At 42.4% G+C, this 20308-nt stretch overlaps 1 protein-coding gene across 1 annotated transcript in view; it reads right to left on the reverse strand.

Moving 5' to 3' along the window:
* Positions 1-18141: 18141 nt before the first annotated feature.
* Positions 18142-20308, reverse strand: part of anos1b (anosmin 1b) — a 28888-nt gene continuing 26721 nt past the window's right edge. The window contains exons 11-14 of the mRNA XM_068743824.1: positions 20203-20297; positions 19171-19333; positions 18663-18895; positions 18142-18282 (exon numbers count right to left, since the gene is read on the reverse strand). Of these exons, the coding sequence (XP_068599925.1) occupies positions 18142-18282; positions 18663-18895; positions 19171-19333; positions 20203-20297 (632 nt within the window). The remainder of the gene's footprint in view (positions 18283-18662; positions 18896-19170; positions 19334-20202; positions 20298-20308) is intronic.

Here is a 20308-nt window from a genome sequence, read left to right on the forward strand (position 1 = left end):
GTTGCCCCTTCGATGTTCAGACACAGCTGCTTCACATGCACTCCTGCAAATGAGACATATACCAATAATTATATTTGTATAAATCACCTGTGATGCACAATTTGATAATGTTAGCGAAATTCTCATTAAAGTGACAAACAAAGGCTGGCTAGTTATCTGGGTACCTCCCCACTCTTCATCTAATTCATCTTAATGGCTCGACTCGCTTTAATTCCCCACGAAGCTAATCATTCAACAGCAGCAGACAATAATGACTCTGCAGCCATTGAGCTTCTCACTAAAGAGCCATTTCAGGCTGATCATTAAAATGCTCCAGGATCTCGTATGTTCCTCCTGTGAGCCAAGATGGTCTATTTTCTTCAATATCACAATAAAGTTGGAGTGTAGCATGATTCCCCCCCCCCCAAAAAAAGGGCCCGACGGTTAAAGAATATAAAAGAGATGGTATTTAGGAATAACTTGAGATGAGGAAGGAAGGAAGCGAATAGAGTTAGAAGCAAATGAGTGACAACACCAAACAAATACAGTTTAAATAAAGATGGTTGAGGAATGAGGTGTAAAATTAGGAAGCAGAGGAAGCACGAGAGATTTAGCGAGGAAGACTTTACGCGGCTTGTTTACTTCAGCCCAAAGGCTACATTAATTAGCATATTTCAGTTTGTGCGTTTAATCCTATTAATGCTTTTTTCTATGGCTGTTGGACTTAATTTAAATAAATTAAATAAAATGTAAGATGTTTTTTTTTTGAGTGAGCCGAGTTGGACCGAGGCTGGTTAGAGATGTAACCCCCAGGAGATGATTGTTCTGATGACTGAGTTGCGTCAATGTGTGGGAATCAAAAGCACTGAGAGGGAACACAATTAAATACTACATGTATGTTCTCTGCAGGAAAACCATCCAGCTCATGAAAGCATGTTTTTTGTATACTTTGTAAACATGCACCGTCTCTTCTACTGACAGCTGCTCTTCCTCGCTCTGCCAGCCTCACTTCAATGAATGCGTGTGCTGTAAATCACAGGGGAGGTCATATTTTCCGGTTATTTGGCAGTCTGTCTGCACAATCAAGAAAAAAAATCCTGGCCTGATTTTCATGAAAGCTGCCAGTAGAGTGGGCAAAGAAGCAACCCCATCAAATCTTGGAGTGGATCACAATTACAGAGCAGATACACAAATTACTTTTCATTCTGAGGGGCTTTCTGTTCCAAGCTGGTTTCTTCCGCCTGGCTCAAGAGAGCAGCCGTGGACGAGCGCAGCATGACTGCGTAGCGAATCTGTTCTAAATCTCATCGGTAGCCTCGGCTGTAAAGTAAAGCGCTGGTAGACGGGTAGCCTGAGGAGGAGAGCGGATTATTGGGGTTAGGAGCTCTTCGGAAGTGGATGTCTGCACTCGCCACTGAATCGGGAACCCCTCACACCTTCTCCACTTAACAGAACAAAACAAAAACACACAGGAATGACCTGATTGTGCTGTTTTTCACTTGCACTGGATATATTTAATTTAAGATTATATTACCGGTAAGTATTTGGGGTGAAAATATTGTCTTCCTGTGTTTTTGATGCTTGTGGTGATATTTATTTATTGTCATGTTGCACTTAAGAGATCCCAGGGAAAGATAAATTGCATAACTGATGTAATGTGAAATTAGCATTGCCACACATTGAGCCTAGAGATCTTCCCTTACACTACAGACACACATAACGGTTGAGCCGATACTGCTGCACTCCTCTGGAAGGCCAAGTTGTGTACATTGACTACATGAGAATGTCATATTGCTGCAGGTTGATTTTACTGCGCGTTGCTCACTGTAGCTTGTGCATGCTGCTCACAGCATAAAAAGCAAGAGATACTTTATTAATTTCTACCTGTAGGGTGCTCGACTATTTCACAAACATTTCCTCTTCAAGCCATCAGGCTGTTAATGGATTATATACAGTAAACCTTTAAAAACATGTCATTCCCAAGACTGCATTTCATGTTAATTTCATTTGAATATGCACAGCCAGACAATTTCATGGCAGCTTTGCAAGGAAAATCAAACAACTTGCCCTGTCAAATGTCATCTTGCACCCCCCCTCAAACACTTTTCACATACAACATATGTGTTGCTGCACATCAGCCCAATCGAGCAGGGATAACAAGCTTTCCGCCCGTCTTTCCTGTTGACTGAGAGGCACAGTGGGACACCTGGCAGAGAAGCAGGATCTAAGCAGCTGTCTGTCTACTTTCAGTCAGCGTACCCTCCAGCCCATGATTCTATTACCAGACATAGAGCCTGGACATCTCAGTCACAGGCAGCTGTCTGGGTTTTTTCTACCTTGAATGAGAATATTAAGTATAATGCTGACGCTGACAGCACTGATGATTACGAGACTCTCTTGTCTTTTGAAACTTGATTAATGTCCCAGCAAAAAGATGCAAATCAAGGAGATTGCATGCTAAAGGAGCATCGCTTGCAGCACCCAGCCTGTCTGCTTCCATTGATCCACTATGATGTCATGCACTTGTGCTTTTCTTTATAAAAAAATGATCATATTTGACAGTGACTGGAAACTAACTGTATGTTCCTTAAAATATTCCAGGGCTACATAATAGCAAAGGGGAACAGCTTGGTGCAGCTGCTCGAGTCTCCGAAACCACAGCAACAAGAAATACAGCAATTTGCATCTCATTGAATCATCAGTCTATTTAAAAATGGAGAGCATTAAATAGCTCCTTAAAGGCTTTGACTCCTGTTGACCTAGGGGGAAAAAGCATTCACAAAATGTCCTGCCACACCGAGAGCCTATGATGAAGTGATGATGTTACGTTATTACATCATTCTGAAAGCCTCCCACATGAGAACAGTGTGGAGGAGAAGAATCACAGAGCAGGAGGTCAGAACGCCAGAAATAGTCAACCTTCCCACATTTTCTTCAACGCATTATTTTTTCACAACACGGGTTTACTGAGTCAGTTTAGGATGCAATTGTAATATTTCGGGGGGTTACAGTTCAATATTTCTTAGTAGAGGAGTGTCTCCACACACACACACACACACACACAAACACACACGGCGCCATGATGGCAATAATCTTAGGACTGATAAAAATGCTTTGAATCATCCATCCATCTTCAAACCGCTTGTCCGGGGTCGGGTCGCCGGCGCAGCAGCCTTAGGAGGGAAGCCCAGGCTCAAATATCTTCCAACCTTGCAATGTACACAAGGATTGAATTTCAATTCAGTGTAAACTGATTAGTATTATCTTAAATAATTAGAATACACCCCGAGGCTTAAACTCTGTTGGAATACAGGACTGGAACAGCTTCATCTGAGATGTTGCGGTGGAGACAGATCTCTGTGAAGATGCGGGAACAACAGTCTGCAGTCTGCAGTCAGCCTGGGTTATTTCATTTTCCTCCAAATGAACATTGCCAAGAACAGCCTTGGGCCTGAGATGGGCAGGCACGGCTCCCATCCAGGATCTTTCTCCCGAGGCGGTCCGGCTGCTCTGGATCAAGAGCTGAACGGTGCCTTCTCCAGTGATCAGCACCAAATAATCTGCTACCCTTGGCCCAATCTATGTGCCTCATTCTTCACTTCCACTGAGTCTATTTCTTTACTACCAGTTGCTGCATTTGCATGCGTTGCTTTAGCTGTGAAGTGTGACATCTGAATGCTTTCTCGCCTCATTTCCTGTCATTTCTCTACTTTGGAGGCAATAATGTTTGAGAGCAATCTCAAAAACTGCTTTGACAACACTGAATCTGGCCACGGTGCTTCTCTGTGGATGCTCTCCAGATTTACATTTCATGAGAAGTAGGAGCGCAAAAGGTTTTGTCGACAATGCTGTCCATCTAAACGGTGACTCATGACACTTGAAAACGGTCAGCGAGTTCAAGTGGATATTGGACTGTAGCGCTCAAACCTAATCCATCACCGCTGGAGTTATTATTCATGTTCCCACTTAGACCAAGACTAAATCCTGCAGCGTGTATCTCAATGAATACGCCGCCTCCCTCCCCATCTACACAGTAAAGACTCCAAGGAGGCAAGTGGATGGGCCCACTCTCTTAAACATAATCAATCAATAAAGAAAGCAGCTCAGAATGGAAGCTGAATGGAATGTAATCAGTGCCTCTGATTTCCTCGTGAGAATAGAACAGCGATATATCCACTTACTACGTTTCTAAGCATGCTAATTGGTTGATATCCATCAGGAGTGTTCAATTACTAAATGTAGGATTACTATAATGAATATAGGAAAAATTGTACACATAACCACCACACACTGTAAACCCTGATAAGTTCAACTTACTCAAAAATATTTTGGAAACTGATTACACAAGACCGTTTAAGTTTGGGTCCTAATATATTTAAGTAAAGTAATAATTAAAAATAATACATTATATCAACTTAAATGCTCTATGTATTTTTAATTTAAATATTTAATGTTCCTTAACTTAAAAATAGTTGGTTAGTTTTCTTATAATGTCTTATTTCTGACAACTAATTTCAATTGACATAATGATGCTTATTACACACACACACACACCACAATGCCCGTGTTATAGAGCACTGCATTAAGGCCTCAGAGTGAGTCACAATTATGTGATAAGAATTAAGTATTTGTAAATAACGCAACCCCGTCAGTATTAAATGTACTTCCTCACATTCTGCAGGGATGAATAGTTGCACCTCTCAGCTCCACACAAAGAACAAGGCAAAAAAAAACGGAGCAGCAGAATGCGAGCAGAGCTGGAGGATTTGAAAGGCACGAATGAAGATCATAGCCCTATGATAGAATGCGTGGACAAGCCTGTGTGGAAATCCCATCATATAAAGTCACTATTTCAGTTCATGAACTGATTCTAATTTATTCTTATCCAAGCTCTCATTAAGAAATGTCTGAGATCTCAAACCAAGTTTCCCATCCAGGCAGCCGTGTTGACAGCTCCCCATAAACAAAGAGAACGGGAATTTAATCCACTTCTGAAAGCTGAAAATAAAGTCCAATTATTGCGAGCTTCAAGGCCAAAGGCAGGGTAGGGAGACCGCTTTCAAATAATGACAATAATTCACTTTTTCAAACAGGTTATATCATAAACTGTGGAACAAACACATGGCTGGCGCGTCCTCTCCTGGGAATAAAGGGCTATTTCCTGCAACACAATAAAGCCAATTTACCACCGACCTGCCTGTCGTGTTATTTCACCTGTCAAAGACATGCATGTGCCCACAGCCAATGAAAAGTTCAAGATAAAATAGCACAGGCGCCTCGATAGAGACGCAAGGCAGCGCGATTACATCAAATATTAAAATGCGATTTAAAAATACATTGATTAAATTGAACTGCGTGTGGGGGGGGGGGGGGGGGGCACTGCATCTTTACGCATAGCCCTATGATATAATGCGTGGACAGGCAGAGGTTACCGATTAGTCTAAAGTTAAACGATGACAGGAGCCAAACAAAGCCCGTCAGATTCTTTGTCCACATTTCTAAAAGCACATTTTTACGCAGCCCTTTTTCTTGACCGCTCTAGATTTGGGACTCTTCGTTGAGCGATTGTAATTTTGTAAAGTCAATATAAATGCGCAGCGTAGAATCAAAAAGCATCCTGATTACCTTCTCCTCTCCCACCGCTCGTCCACTCCACACGTGGGGACAAAGGGAATCCCGACGCCTCTTGCGCGTCGATTTTTACGCACAGAGAGCGCGTAAAAAACACACAAAAAAGGATCCGTTTTGTTCCGTGTCTGTCACTATCCTGGTCATCCTTTGTTGGGATATGTTTACTCCGCAGTCCCTGGACGAAACGCGTAATCCAGATTTACTCGATTCCTTTTTCTTTTCTTTTTTTTACATCATCTCTGGATTACTGCTTGCCCAGTTTTCCCAGAGATTAAAACATAATTGGAACAAAACCGGACGCGTTTAATCAAACTCAATGTTGTTTGTCCCGGTTGCATTTCAAAGGTGTCCATCCGAAAGCGAGCAGTTTGCGCGCTGGGTGGGGGGGGGGCGCAAACACATCAGAAACTCGGCGTCCCCTCCGACCGTCCTCCTCTCCTCCTCCTCTTTCAGCGGCGTAACGTGGAGGCAGAGAGAGAGAGAGAGAGAGAGGATCAGAGTTTATCATTCCTGTACATTCCTGGACTTCCTGGACAGGCCGCCAGTTTATCTCACCTATAGCTATAGAGTGTATTTATTGCCATATTAGTGCCATGTACAATTTTATTTACAATTTTATTAGAATTTAGAGACAGCATGAATGATTAAAAATATATTTTTGTTTTATTTATATATCCTACAATATTAGTGCTCATTATGACTCCTTTTCCCCTCCCTCCCACACAGTGAATTGGGGGTTTTCCATTTTTATTCTAATCCCATCGCTCCCTGCCTCCACAAAGCATGTCTAATCTCCTCAACGGCTGCAGGAGCAGGTTTCTGTTTAAATTAGGTTTCAGCAGCAATGCTGCAGACTATCAAATACAAATGTTATTTACTCATTTCTGCCAACCAGATCACCGACCCATGTAACCTCCTGTGTCAAGGATCAACTCTGGTATATTGTGGGACAAGAAATGATCAAACACAAGGGAAAGACTGGAATTGAGGATGCGTTCTGGAAAATATAAAGCCAGTATCTTGTCTGTAGAAAAAAAAAATGGGACTGTGGCGAGAGTGCCGATCACCTCAATGGATTTATTTGTTATTTATATTAGAAATAATTTCTCGACCCTCACGGTGACGGCTAGTGGCTAGTATTATCGAAGGGAGAAAAGGATTACGCCGGATTGAAAGGGAACAAAACTGAAGTGATGTTTCTGATTGCAAATCAATTCAATCCCTCCCCCTGCATCTTTGTGGATGGAGCCAGTTTCACATTTAGACATTTGCGTATTGAGCATCTCTAAACTAGAGCATGTGAATCGCCATGTATTGAGGCTGCAGAGATTAAAACACCACCTCCAACTGTAATGAGATCATTTCTTCATGATGCTTCCAACTGGTTTCATTTCACTGACACAATTCCTTTCCCCCACAGCTTACCCCCCTGGATACTAGGACAGATGAGGATTGGATGCCTCTCTAAGTGATCAGTTTTTTATTCATTGATTAACTGTCATTAAATGTTACATTGTGTTTTATTTAGGCTACGGCACGCATTCTAAACAGATTCAGACACACTCTTCTGATGGCTGATTCCCACTCAAACCTACGAATCCTGAAGGGCCTTGTCTTTGCATTGAATTGTGTGTGAGACACGGGTGAGCCTTCAGCATTAACAAGGTGTGTGTGTGTGTCTTTGGGTGTTTGTATGTTGTCACACTTTTCCATATGTGCATTGGTGTATCCAGGTTTTTTTTTTTCCAACAGCGGGATTTACTACTTAAGTAACACGACCGCAATTAGGAAGCAAAACCATCTGGAAGTTTGAGAAGGAAGCCAACACACACACACACACACATGCCAGAAAGTGATAAATAATTCAAAAACACAGAGAAACGTCCTCTATTGTCTCCCCAGCACAATCTATATGCAGTAACACATGGATGACACAACCACGGTCTCACAACACACTTTATAGAACTATGTGTTTGCTCAACAATGATTTGCTCCAGTCTCCCGCTGACTGCAGGAAAAACGCCTGTCTGTCATGAATATCATAAATATTATTACCCACTGCAGGTCTGCAGTGGCGTCAACGTTAGCGATAGGTTTGATTGCCATAAAGGTCACAGGTAGGGTCGCCGAGGCGGGACTGGAGTCTATCCCAGCTGATTGTGGGTTGGAGGTGTGTTGATGAGAGGAAGCCGGATAAGCAGGAGGGACCCACACAGACATGAGAACCAGCAAACCCCTCAGGTGGATTTGAACCCAGGCCGCCCCCCCACTTTTGTCATACGTGGTTAATTTAATGATGACACAGCGTGTGCCTACGCGGGAAAGGAAAGGCATACTTTTGACTTTCTGTGGTTTGTTTTTGTGGATGCATCTCCCGATTTGATGAGCTCACTCGTGACTAATTCCTATGATTCGGTACCAATAATTGTCTTCAGCAGGAACACAGCGCAAAGCCGGGATGTAGATTACTATGTGGAAGATGGAATAATTATCCATACTCATGTTAAAGAATTGTAACATTTTTCACACTAAATTTTGGCCAAATGAGCTACAGGTACAGTTTGTCCTATCTAAAATCTTTCTGCTCCCCTCAGACCATCTTCATCACACACACACACACACAGTGACAAAGACTGCAGCTGCAACCAATAGAATGACTCACCGGCATAATGTCTGTACACATGAACACACACACGCACACTGAAACATACTCATTTGCAACCATCAGCAGGTTAGACAAGAAAATGTGGAGGCACAAATGATTCATTTTCGTTTACGTCCATATAGGACCTGATGACACACTCACACACACACACACAGGAACTGAACACTGAAGGCAGAACTTTCACCCACATCCCATCCTCGTCTGAGGCGCCCTGCGTGAGCTTAGATATCGTCATCGACACCAACTGTCATGCTCAGAATGTGGTCGAATGTGTTTTACACTGGATGTTCGGAAACATTTCAAGTGGACAGTGTTAAAGTGCTGCTTTTTTATTCCGCTGAACGTTGTTTTGGTCAAGTTAGTGGACGAACGGTCTTCAAAAGCTACGGATCCTGATCCAGAAGAATCCACCATTACTGAAAGTGTGATTTTTATGATTAAATTCTAAACTAATGTCAATGTGAATCCAATTGCTAAAGGATTGTTTAGCAATTGTTTAGCAAAGGATTGCGACAGCTCCAACACCACCCTTGTGGAAGGTTAACACTCCGATAAAGATAAGGCAGAAGAGGAGATATGCCCGATGCAGTGGTGCCGGGCCAAGCGGCATTTTAACACTTGTACTTATCTGCAGTTCACCTTTAGTTTTCCATTCTGAGAACATGAACCTAAGTTGCCTATGTGATGCAATTTGTCCTCCTGCCATTCAAATACATTTACTGTACTTATGTGTGTCTTTAATTTTAATACATTCTGCTTGATTTTTTTTTTTAATCAGGTAGTTTTCTTTCTGCTACAATTGCTTGTACTGCACTGCCTCAAAGTTTGATTAGAAGGGATGTTTGTGACTTTAATCAAACCAGTGCAAAAAAGCTTCAGGGGGAAAGCTGCAACAATTCCCAGCAGTCTTGGCCTTTTAATAACAGTAAAAACAGTTCAGAAACAATTGTGGTTTTGAGCCAAAGCAAGCACGTACAGTAGTAGACTGGTAAAAGTACAATACAACTGAATATAACAACAAAATCCAGGTCCAACGGGAGATTTAAAACTAAATATCTGAAATTCATTTGTTCATAACTGTACCATGGTTTTCTACTTGTGTAAAAGCATGAAGCAGCAGCAGCAACCCTTCACAATACATGATCAACATGGATAAACTGCTGGATTAAATAGAAAAAACAGTGGTCCTCACTTACTCTTCAGTATGAGAAGCTGGTTCCAAATCAAACGGATGGTTTCAAATGTACATTTTCAAGCTTTATTTCCCAGCTGAAATGGCCAGAGATTGCTTGTGCAAAATGGGGGGGAAAAGGGAGGAAACTATTCGGTAGCTGGGTGTAAAAACCAAGTGGCTAGTGCTCAGCTGACTGTTTTTTCCCTTTTAATGTAGGTATCATTCTCTCAAATAGCCGCAGCCGCCTGGACAGTCCCTAAACCTAAACGGCTATACAGCGGAATGGGATCGGACGTGGCTTCAGAGGGTTTTGGAAGGGGTACAGTCGTATTTTCGTATTACAGTTACTTCATTACATTTAGAGCGTTTGTATTGATGTGAATCAGCTTCCAGCAAAAAAGTAAGACATTTCTAAATTGCGGTTCTGGTCATATTTCTTTTTTTACGAATCTGCACATTTAAACAAAACACTCATAAAAAGAAACCTTCTTTCAAGACGCAGCCAAAACTTGCCGTTAGCCTCTCTAATGCTAGGTCTCCAACCTGCTAGGCAGCCCGGAAGAATATGTGATCGGTACATTCAGTCAATATTCTAGACCCTTCAATTGATATGCCTCCAAGCGTGCAAACATCTGTCACCCAAGAGGACGCAGCAAACTGAAATCTTCACGTCTAAAGTGAATGGTTGGTCCAACAAAACTTTCATCCTAACTTTACTGACATGACGGGCATATAATTGTGAGAATGAAACATCTGTAGAATTCAAATTACAATTAAAAATGTCACTCAGGTCAAAATGGCAACACAGAGGTAAGGCCACTCTCTATTTGGGACGGATGCTGCGTCCCATCAGTCCGGGCTGGCCAAATGCCTGCGTCCAGAGCTCCCTTTTATCCTGAAAGGCGGCTGTTCGGCCGGGGATGGTAAATGTAGAACTCTAAACAACCAGATGGATATAGTCCAGCATTTTGTTTTTTTTTGTGGGTCAGTAGGGGGACCACGTCAGTAGTTCTTTGCAAGTAGAGAAGAAAAAAAAAAAAACTGGTAAGTTTCAGGCGAAACTCCAAAGTCAGAGGAAGTCCAAGAGTCCTAGTCTACTGTGCCGTCAGGCTGGAAGTTTGGCCTCCCTGGAAAATGTTGTGTTAGCTTATGTAACAGGCTCTCAGTGAAACGAGTTGTCTGACAACGTCGGGTAACCCGGCCAGCAGCCGGGGCGGCTGGAATACAGTCGTTCAATCGTTGATGCGACAGTCGCACAGCTCTTTGTAGATCCTCTTGCGGATGCGAGGCATGTCTTCCTGACTGAACAGCAGAGGCTGCTTCACCGACAGACAGCGGCAGTACTGATGGAGAAAGACAGAGAGCGGTGGAGGTGTGATAAACGCGCCGCCACAGCTCGGGTTACTGAATTAGATGTCGACATTGACAGACAAATCTCTCCAGTGTCTTTTGCCTCCTTAGAGACCCGAGTGAAACCACGCCTGCTTTATTTCTTTACGTCTGACAAAAGATAGATAAAACACATCAACGGGGAAAAAAGGGACAGAAGGAAGGAAACCAACAAAAGGGATGGAAGGTGAACCGGGGACGGGAAGACGGCTTCGGAAGTGGGAAAAGGGTTGAGGAATAGTGTCTCACCTCGAGCACAAAAACTCCACAGTCGCTGTCGTTTTTCTGCTGTGGAATGCCCTGAGGAGTCAACGCGTCACAGTCAGAGAGAAACTCTTCATGTATTTACCGAACATACACGCAGCAATATTGTGTGTAAATTCACCTTAATGATGTTTATCTTCCAGCCTTTCTGGAACGCAGTCTGTTTCTTCTCTCTGGCATCAGACAAAAGGTACTTCATAATGTTCTGGAGAGCAAGAAGGTGGAGGATAGAGACAAGTTTCAGCAGCAGCAGCAGCAGCATCAGACCATCTCGTCTCATCTGCGCTTTTAATTCATAACAATAAAGATTCCTTTATTGAAACACTGAACTGTGACCCCAAAGACGCAGCTGTAGAAGTACTCACGTCTGTGGTGTGCCTGAAGACAATGCCCTGGCTATCATAGTAACTGATGGTTTTGGTTGCCATGGTGACCGCAATGAGCGACCAATGGATTTCTAAATGGATTGGAATTAGCAACAGCCACTTGGAGAATAGGTCAACCTGGAATAAAAATCCCCAACGATTATATATCTGAGAAACAACGCGATGCATGCTTCCAGCTGTGCTCAACTGGTCGCATCAAATAATTGTTTTATGCATGACAGATGTTCCACGATGCTACTGTCGGGCAAATGGGGTATTATCATTATTGTTACTTAGCATTTATTCTTAATGCAAACTCATCTTGCACAAGTATAATGCATTTAACATGAAAACTGTCTGCTATGTCTCGTTAGCAGAGTGAATTACGGCGGAGCACACCAAAAGTTGTGTTCATCTGGTTTGAACCAAGGGGAAATTAAAATGCTGTTATTAAACTGCCTGTTGGCTGCATGTTGTGGCTAATTACTGGCAGAGCCGGGGCAAAAACAAGTTCAGCTAAAAGCAGCACCCTCAAAATAAAAAAAATAAAATGAAGGAAACTCTTCTTACTTTTTTCGTCCATCTCTTCACACCGTCGTAACCTTTGGCAACCAGCTGCTTATGGAAGAAGCTGTTGAAAAAATGAACCTGACAGAGAAATAATAAAAGACAGACAAATTATATATCAGTTACATAAAGCCATTAAAACATGCATCTTTAGCTCAGAGACCTTCTTGTCCATGCTTGGCTGAAAACTAATTTACCTTGTGTTGTGTGGTCTCCATGAGGAGTTCTCCATACATGTTGATGATCTGACAAAGAGACATTTCAGAATTAAAACAATAGATGTGGGAATTATTTTTATTATTGATGGATTTCACTTATATTGCGACCTTCTTGTTAGAAGGATGAACAGAATGAGAAGTGATGGTTATCCCTTCATTCTTCCGTACCTGGTCATTGAGCCAGTTCTGTTCCTCCAGCGTTCCCAGGTCCTCCAGACTCAGGTTGTGTTTGTTGTATGCTAACATGAAACCTGCAATAGGAGCGGAGGCCAGCCCCGTCCGATAGCGTGTCATCTCCCTTTTGATGTCCAGGCCCCTAGAACAAAACAAAAAAACACCAAGACTTTGCAGCATGTGGCTTCTCTGTTTTACCTCATTATGCTCCACGTGAACAGAATGAGGCTTAAAAGACAGAAAAAACATCCAACACTCAGTCAAATTGTGTTTTGAATGAACCAACCTGATGCTGAGGTCAAAGTCGCCCTTCTTCTTGAGATAGTCCAGCACATCAGTCTCACTGAGAGGTACGAAGCTGCCGTACTTCATGTAGAAGCTCTCCAGAAAGTCTGAAACAGATCAAAATAATTATGCCTGGACTGCACTGAGAAAAAGTGGGCATGCCCTTTGACCTAGAAAAGGCCAGTCTCTGACCTTGAAAATGTATTAAGCTATTACCTTGCAAAATAAAGGGACTGTGCATAACCTGTGAAATTCTGAGGGCTGTTCCTGCAATGATCGAGCGGCCCCCCGAAACCATTTAAGGATATAAGATATCCATAAATCTGCAGACGTCTACCGTCATCCTAACCGTGCTGCTGCATTTAATATTGGATTTAAGCTGCAAGGTGTGTTATGAATATATTTCAAAAGCCACAATGGTTTTATGGATTGTGTGATAACTGAGGAAGACATTTCCCATGTCTGTCTGGACCTAGAAGGAGGTGCATCTGGGGAAATGTGTGTGTGCGTCAGATAAAAAAATTATCATGGCTACACATTTAAATGTCACCGAGCAGAACTGATCCCAAATGTTCATCCCAAAAGGTCACTCCAGGGGCAACGCTACATGTTTTGTGACGGGCATGATAGAAGATGAAGCTCAGCACTTACTTTCTGTGTAAAAAGATCCTCACAAGATGAGGATTATCTTGATGTAAGGGAATGCAGTCATATTTCTTTGGTCTTACCATGGATCAGATCTACGAGTTGCAACAGGATCTCTTCCTCGTCTGGCACCTTTCCATCCTTTTCTCCTACCCCTCTCAACATCTCTTCTTCGGTCTCTCCCCTCTGCCATGTCTGGGGCTGACAGTACAGTCTGTGGTCTCTTAGAGCCCAGCAGTGCTCCGTGCCGGATATCGTAACAGGGCCTTGGTAATCAGAAACAACTGTAGCAGAATGGTAAGGCTCCACCTCCATCAGCGCAGAGCAGTGCTCGCCATTTGTTGGCGAGTTGAGGTTTCCGTTGGAAAGACTCGCTGGTGCAGACACCGAATCGGTTTGGTCAGGACTCTGGTCCACCTGCATGTCAGAGTCAAGGTCCTGGGGAGATCCTGACACTGAAGCAAGACTTAAATGCTGTGAGACAGAGAGCAATTTGTTTTCCATTTCACATATGTTCAAAATGTCCCCAAGCTCCTCTCCAGTGTCCGTGTCAGAGAGGTCAACAGTGACTCCGTTTTCAAATGAAGACTTAACTGCACCCCAGTCGGGATCGTGGTCCATCTCTGCCTCTTTGTTTTGAGGTAGGGCGTACATTTTAGAATCAACACCACCACCCAAACCTCCATCTTCCATTTGTGATGCAGACGTAGCTCCCAGCTTCACCATCCCTTCTCTCCCTCTAACTCCCGGTGCTCCCCTGCCTGCTATTCCTGACGATTCCATTACCTCTTCCCTCCCATCACCACACCTTTTCCCAACATCTGACATTTCTATCAACATGGCCTCCTTTTTCTGTGGCCCCCCCGTTTCTGGAGCAGCATGGTTTGTTATTAGCCCATGCTGCAGAGAGACACAGACAGGGGGGTCAGCAGGCATTTGTGAGTGGGTCTCCTCCTTTTTATCATCGTCATCCTCAATTCCCTCCATCCTCTCTCTGGTCGAGTCAAAGCCCATATCTGTCAGCTGGCCACCCACTTTCCTTCTAGGCGTGTCCCACAGGTCGCTATTGCTACACCTCCCTCTCCCCCTTGCTCTGCCCCTCCCTCTACCAGTGGTCTTGACATTGTGCCCTGTACTGTTGGGGGTGCAGCAGTCACAGGCCTTGGGAGTCCTCTTCCTGCCCGACGTACGGCCGTTGACCGGGCCCTGAGCAGGAGTCAGTGCCGGCGAACACGACCAGGAAGACGCTGCGCTTGCGTTAGTAGCAAGTGTTTCTGCTGGGGTTACATCGGGTGGATCTGCATCGGCAGGAGCAGGATCTGCATCTGCAGGAGGCCGAGTCAAGTCCGAGTCAGAGTTAAACTCTGCGGTGAGGGATTTGGAAGGTGTCGGGTTTAGGCTTTGATCCGTGGTATTTCCAGGAGGGGAAACTAGTGGAGCTGCTTGCAGAGGAGGTGCCGTAGCTGCGACAGTTAAATGAGGTGATGCTGATGTTTTCATTGGGGATGAAGAGCCGCTGTGCACCATGACGTCCTCCTTTGGCTCTTCAACCCCATCACAAACACCACCTCTCCTGCACACCTGCTCCCCCCCCCCCTTTCAGTCAGATTGTGTTTGTCGTGATTTGTCCTTTCCTTGGTTTATATCCTGATACTATTTTTCCAAGTATTCTTCTGTGAAGTGCTTTTTGCTGTACGGAAAATAAATTGTTCTCAAGCCTTTCCCACCACAGAGCTGACAAGACAGGCAACTGAGAGTTCTTCAATGATGGGGGATCTCTTTGTGACACAAATGCACCACCATGGTCTCCTAATAGGAGCAACTGGAAAACAGAGAGAACAAAAGCAAGAGTTAAACATGTCAGTAAGAACCTCTCAATTAGCTTCATGATGAAAAAAGAAACACAACAGATCCAGATATCCTTGTTATTAAGATTTTGGAATTGAATAAATAGTTTTTCCATATGATTATCACAGAAAGATTTCACTGAATCAATGGCAACTTTCCTGATCTTTCAACTATGGTGGCGAAAACCAACTCAGAATCTCCAAAACCAATGGATTGATTTAATTTCTATGCTGCCCTCACCACTTTCCCCACTCTTCCAATCAGAAGCACTGCAACCTCCACACCACACAGAGATGCCGTTCTATAGAATCTGGTGAGGATGGACGGGGGCAGGTGGGCTCTCATCTTACGCAGGAAGTACGTGCACGGTTGTGCCCTCTTGACCAGTGGCGCAGCGTTCACAGACAAATTAATTTTGTCTTTGACGTGCACCCCCAGGAACTTAGTACTGCTGACCACCTCCACAACGAGTCCCATCGTTGATCTGCGGTATCTGGTGTTTTGGAAATAGTTTGCATTCTTTCCCAGATGGATGTATTTCAAATGATTTCCTTCTCATCTCCTCTGGGATTTATTTTGATTCTTGCATTCTGTGCTGGTGGTGAGACAACTTCATGCTTCTGAAAATTGTCAAATTAAGTGATGATTTGACTAAGCAACAAGGCCTGGGTGCATCTAGTACTGTTTGAACCAGTTATTAATGTGGTTTGGTAGTTTCTAAGGGGAAACATACTTTTTCAGAGCCCTTGTTAGTATTTGGTAACTTAATGGGTTAAGAAAATATAAAAATCCTTGAGAACTTGCATTTTTTTTTTTGCTTGTTACAGTTCTGATAAACTTTGTTCTGATATGTGACACATTTTTGAGATAAACACAAACATACAAGAATCAAGAGAGGTTCCAGTACTTTTCCAAAGCACTATAAGCTATCTGAAATGACGTGAAACTTCATTCTATTCTACTGGTGTAAACCGATTACGACTTTAGCACTTTAATTGAATCACTATTCACTGCCTTAGCTTGCCGCTACCGTATTCCTTGCCCAACTGTATCATTACGGGAAGACAATAACAAGCACTGTCATTTTGTTAATTCTAATTAGATAACGGGTCACATTTTACCTTCAGAAACTCAACTCGCAGTTAGCTGCGTTAGCAACATAGCCGCGACATTTGATGATTGTTGAGAAGCAAATATTTAATGTAGTTAGATGAACTAGTCATTAGCACCTTTGCTAGACATAGCATCCAGTCGTGTTGGCTAAAATTCCCACAAGTAATTATTTTTTGACGATAAATCAAAAATGGGCTAGCTCCAGACGTCTAACAGTAGGCACCACGTAAACGGAGCATATCCACTGTGCAATTGGAAATACTCACCATTACATAATTAAACTAGGTCTAATATCACATTTCACAAAGTTTCGTATTAGTTAGTTATTTGTTTGAGGCTAGCAAAGTTAGCTCGATGCAGTCTAAACAAAAATGAAAACACAACGCAACTACTATGCACATTCCTTCCTTTCCAGGAAGTGGGAGGTTTTCGCTGGCAAAATAATCTACAAATTATCAGCTGGGTTTTCATGCCGGAGAAAACAATAGAAAGTGTGAAAACGAAAAGAAATATTATCCACTACCTTGTCAACGAATTATAGTCCACCACGACACGAAGAATCAACAATTCAAGTTGTCGTCGCTCACTGATGACGTCACGGCGCTGGGCTCAGCTTCAGTTACGTCAGCATTTTCTCCTCCATATTATAAATGCATCCGCTTCTCAAAATACAATGCACAATATAATCGAAACGGTGATGATCAATGTTATTACCAGTTGACCACCAGATCACTGACACATCGCGATTTATTTTGATAAACTTTAATTATAAAAACAGGAAAACAATAAATAAAACCACTAGTCAAAAAGTGAAGAAATTAAGTACAAAATTATTAACAGTAACACGTCAAATAAGGTTACATAGGGATACTATAAACTCGATCATTTCTGGAGTTTCAAAGCATTTAAAAGTAATGCTACAACTTTTGTGAAACAAAGACATCTACCACAGGCATAGCTGCATTATTAAGTTGTTGTCACATGGCATTGTTTGGTGAAATGAAAGAAGTATAATGAAAATAAATGTCACATGGTGCATCAGACAGATTTAAATGAAAAATTACATATAAAAAAAATCATGTCAACAAAATATATTTGAGTTTACTTCTAGACTACAGCACACCAACTCAAATCACAACAATTTTGCAGCAGAATATGTATTAAAATAAAAAATACTCAGTCTGTTGCTATACATTACTATTTGTACATAAGATCAGTCAGTGCTATAGTATTCTCTATTTGCATGATCAAAAACACACTATATTAAAGTTGCCTGCAAGTGGAATTTGGATCCAATGCTGTCAGGTGATTTGAAATTCTCATTTATTATTTCTATATAAACACCAAGTATTTCCAGATGCAGTCATCCAAGCAATCACTTATCCTGTAGACATCTTGCAAAATTGTGGCATGAATGAAAAATGTTGGACTTCTAATAAAAAAAAAGAAAATATTTTTCAATAAAATAAACTGAGCATAAATGTAAGTACTTGGTATTATTTTAACTAGTACAATGTACAGGTAAAGTTATTTATAGCATAGTTTTACAATATTAAAAAAAATAATGCTTTAGGCAATATACTTAACCTTTGGATGAGTTAACAGATTAATCTTTTATTCTTATTTTACGGCTTTGGTCATGTGTTCTGTGCTTGAACAGCCATGAAACGCATGTTTGAGGGCAGTGGAGAAGTGTTGGTCAAGATGACTGCAGTTCAGCCGACAGTGACAGCTGTGGACTTCGGGCCTGGAAGAGATGATTTGTGGCATGTTTGATATATGTTATAAAAGTACAGTGTATTACAAAGAAAGTGCCATTACCCATCAAAGTGTGGCATTGATTGCTGGAGTGTGTATTGTCTTGGAGACGACAGCGCCATTGCTGGCCCCTGCCGTTAGCACCTGGAGCTGCAGCTGGTATACACTTTCAGCCTGGAGACCATGAACTGACACCGAACGCTGAGACTGTGGAGGGAGAAGCATGGTCAGTTTCAACACAATTATTCGATTTGAGCAAGAGAAGAAATAATCTAATGACATGTTAAAGTAAAATGTAGCTCCACCAGTGTTAAATATGACTTCACAAGGGATAGCCTGTCAAAGCCCTGCAATGTTTGCAGGATTATGAGTCTGATGTCGGACGAGGCTTGACTTAAAGGTGGTGGAAGTATGCGCCAATGTAGTTTGATCATTTGAATTCTGATGCTGCCTCTTTTAAATCCGAATTTAAATAATAGAAAAGAGGCCTTAAAAAGAAAAAAAAAAGCCCAGATGACTCATGACACACATAGAACACTCACATTTCAAGAACAATACCCTCACTGTCTATTTCCCCAGTGCCTCACCAGTGCGATTGTCTGCGTCTGGGAGATAAGTGTGTCTTCTAGCCCTTCTGATGTTGTTGTAACCCCTGACTGCAGCGTCCAGGTGAACTGGAACCCTTCCAAAGCCGATGGGCCCAGTGCATGCTGGGACATCCTCCAGCGCAGGGTCATGGACAGGGTGCCATTGACTTGCTGGAAGTCAGCTGTCAACCGTTCAGGACGCAGTACCGCCTTCTTGCCTGACAGGAGGTGCTCTGACACAAACAATACAGTTTCCTCACTCATGATGCCTCCAAGTGGTTTTTATACGATGAATTGACATATTTAATCCCTGTCTGAATATATTATTAATGATCTGGAACTGCATTAGCAAGGAATCATACCCAATGTTGTGTTTTATCTTTTGACGTTCTGACCATTCCCAAAAGACGACTAGAAAACTACTTTCCACAGCTACAGTTTTAAAATTGGGATTTGCAGGATTATCGCCGATCAGTGTAACGATAAGTGTGTGTTTGGTTACCCTTGCCATCAGTGTTGCAGGGTAAAGCTTTGCCTCCTCTGACCCTGATGGAGGAGCAAGTCGGGGTCGTAACCCAAGCAACAGCCTCTGACCCCAGGTCAGCCTTCATTGCCACAACAACCTGGTACTTACAGGCAAACAGCAGGCCTGTGATGGTGTAGTGGGTGCCCTGCAGAGAGAGTAAGTCAAGTTAGGGACAAAAAGAAAGATTAGTATGTAAAATGTAGACAGCTGCTTGTTAAAACTGATGTATTACAAGGTTCCTTAAAATATACATATTACCTCTATTTTTTTTGCACAATAAAAGCAGCTCATTAGCTCCATGTTAAAATAAACAACGGAGTTTGAAGCACTGCTTGGCAGATTGTGAGAAATGACTTAACTGCTTTGAAAAAAGAGCAGCTCTGAACTTTAATGAAAGAAATCAAACTCTGCGACCTTCGCCCGCTGGGGCAACAGTGGGAAAAGATCTAGCATTGGTGTATATAGTTATTTTCTTGGTGACATTTTGTTGGCAAATTTCACGCACACAGTATAAACTCCAGTTTAACAGTTAATTTATTAAAAAAGCTCCTTTTTTATTGATGTCAGTTCATTATTTGGATTTAAAATTGCACCATTTTCAGAGAAAACGCTTCTAATGTTTATTTGAGGTAGATTCTGGTTTGTCTATTTTAATTTTGATGTCACGTTTAATGGTTTCCAATTGCTGGGATGATTCTGCAAATCATTTTCTTATAGATAACTCAAATCATCACACAAACAGAGGCATAGAAGTTTTTGTTTTCTCCTTGTATTAGGTCGTAATAAGACAACGGGGGTTAGCTGTGGGTTGCAGTTAGCGTATCCTTATGGTTTGAATTGTCTTGTGTTTTTTCGGATAAAGCGGTCAGGAAAATGAATGAATGAATGAATGAATGAATGAATGAATGAGTTATGGAGCTGAAATCTGACATTTATAGACATATAGACACAAAACACTGCACACTATTACAACAACAGACACAGATGCATAAGAACTGACCAGGTGTGTCATACCTGCACAGTTGTCGTTCGCTCTGCTCTGGTAACATTAGTACTGCAGGTGTGTGGACGCCACCGCAAAACGTATGGACCGGTGTATCTCTGCCTGCCTGTAGATCAA

The sequence above is a fragment of the Brachionichthys hirsutus genome, chromosome 9 (genome assembly GCF_040956055.1).
Source record: "Brachionichthys hirsutus isolate HB-005 chromosome 9, CSIRO-AGI_Bhir_v1, whole genome shotgun sequence".
Lineage (NCBI taxonomy): Eukaryota > Metazoa > Chordata > Actinopteri > Lophiiformes > Brachionichthyidae > Brachionichthys > Brachionichthys hirsutus.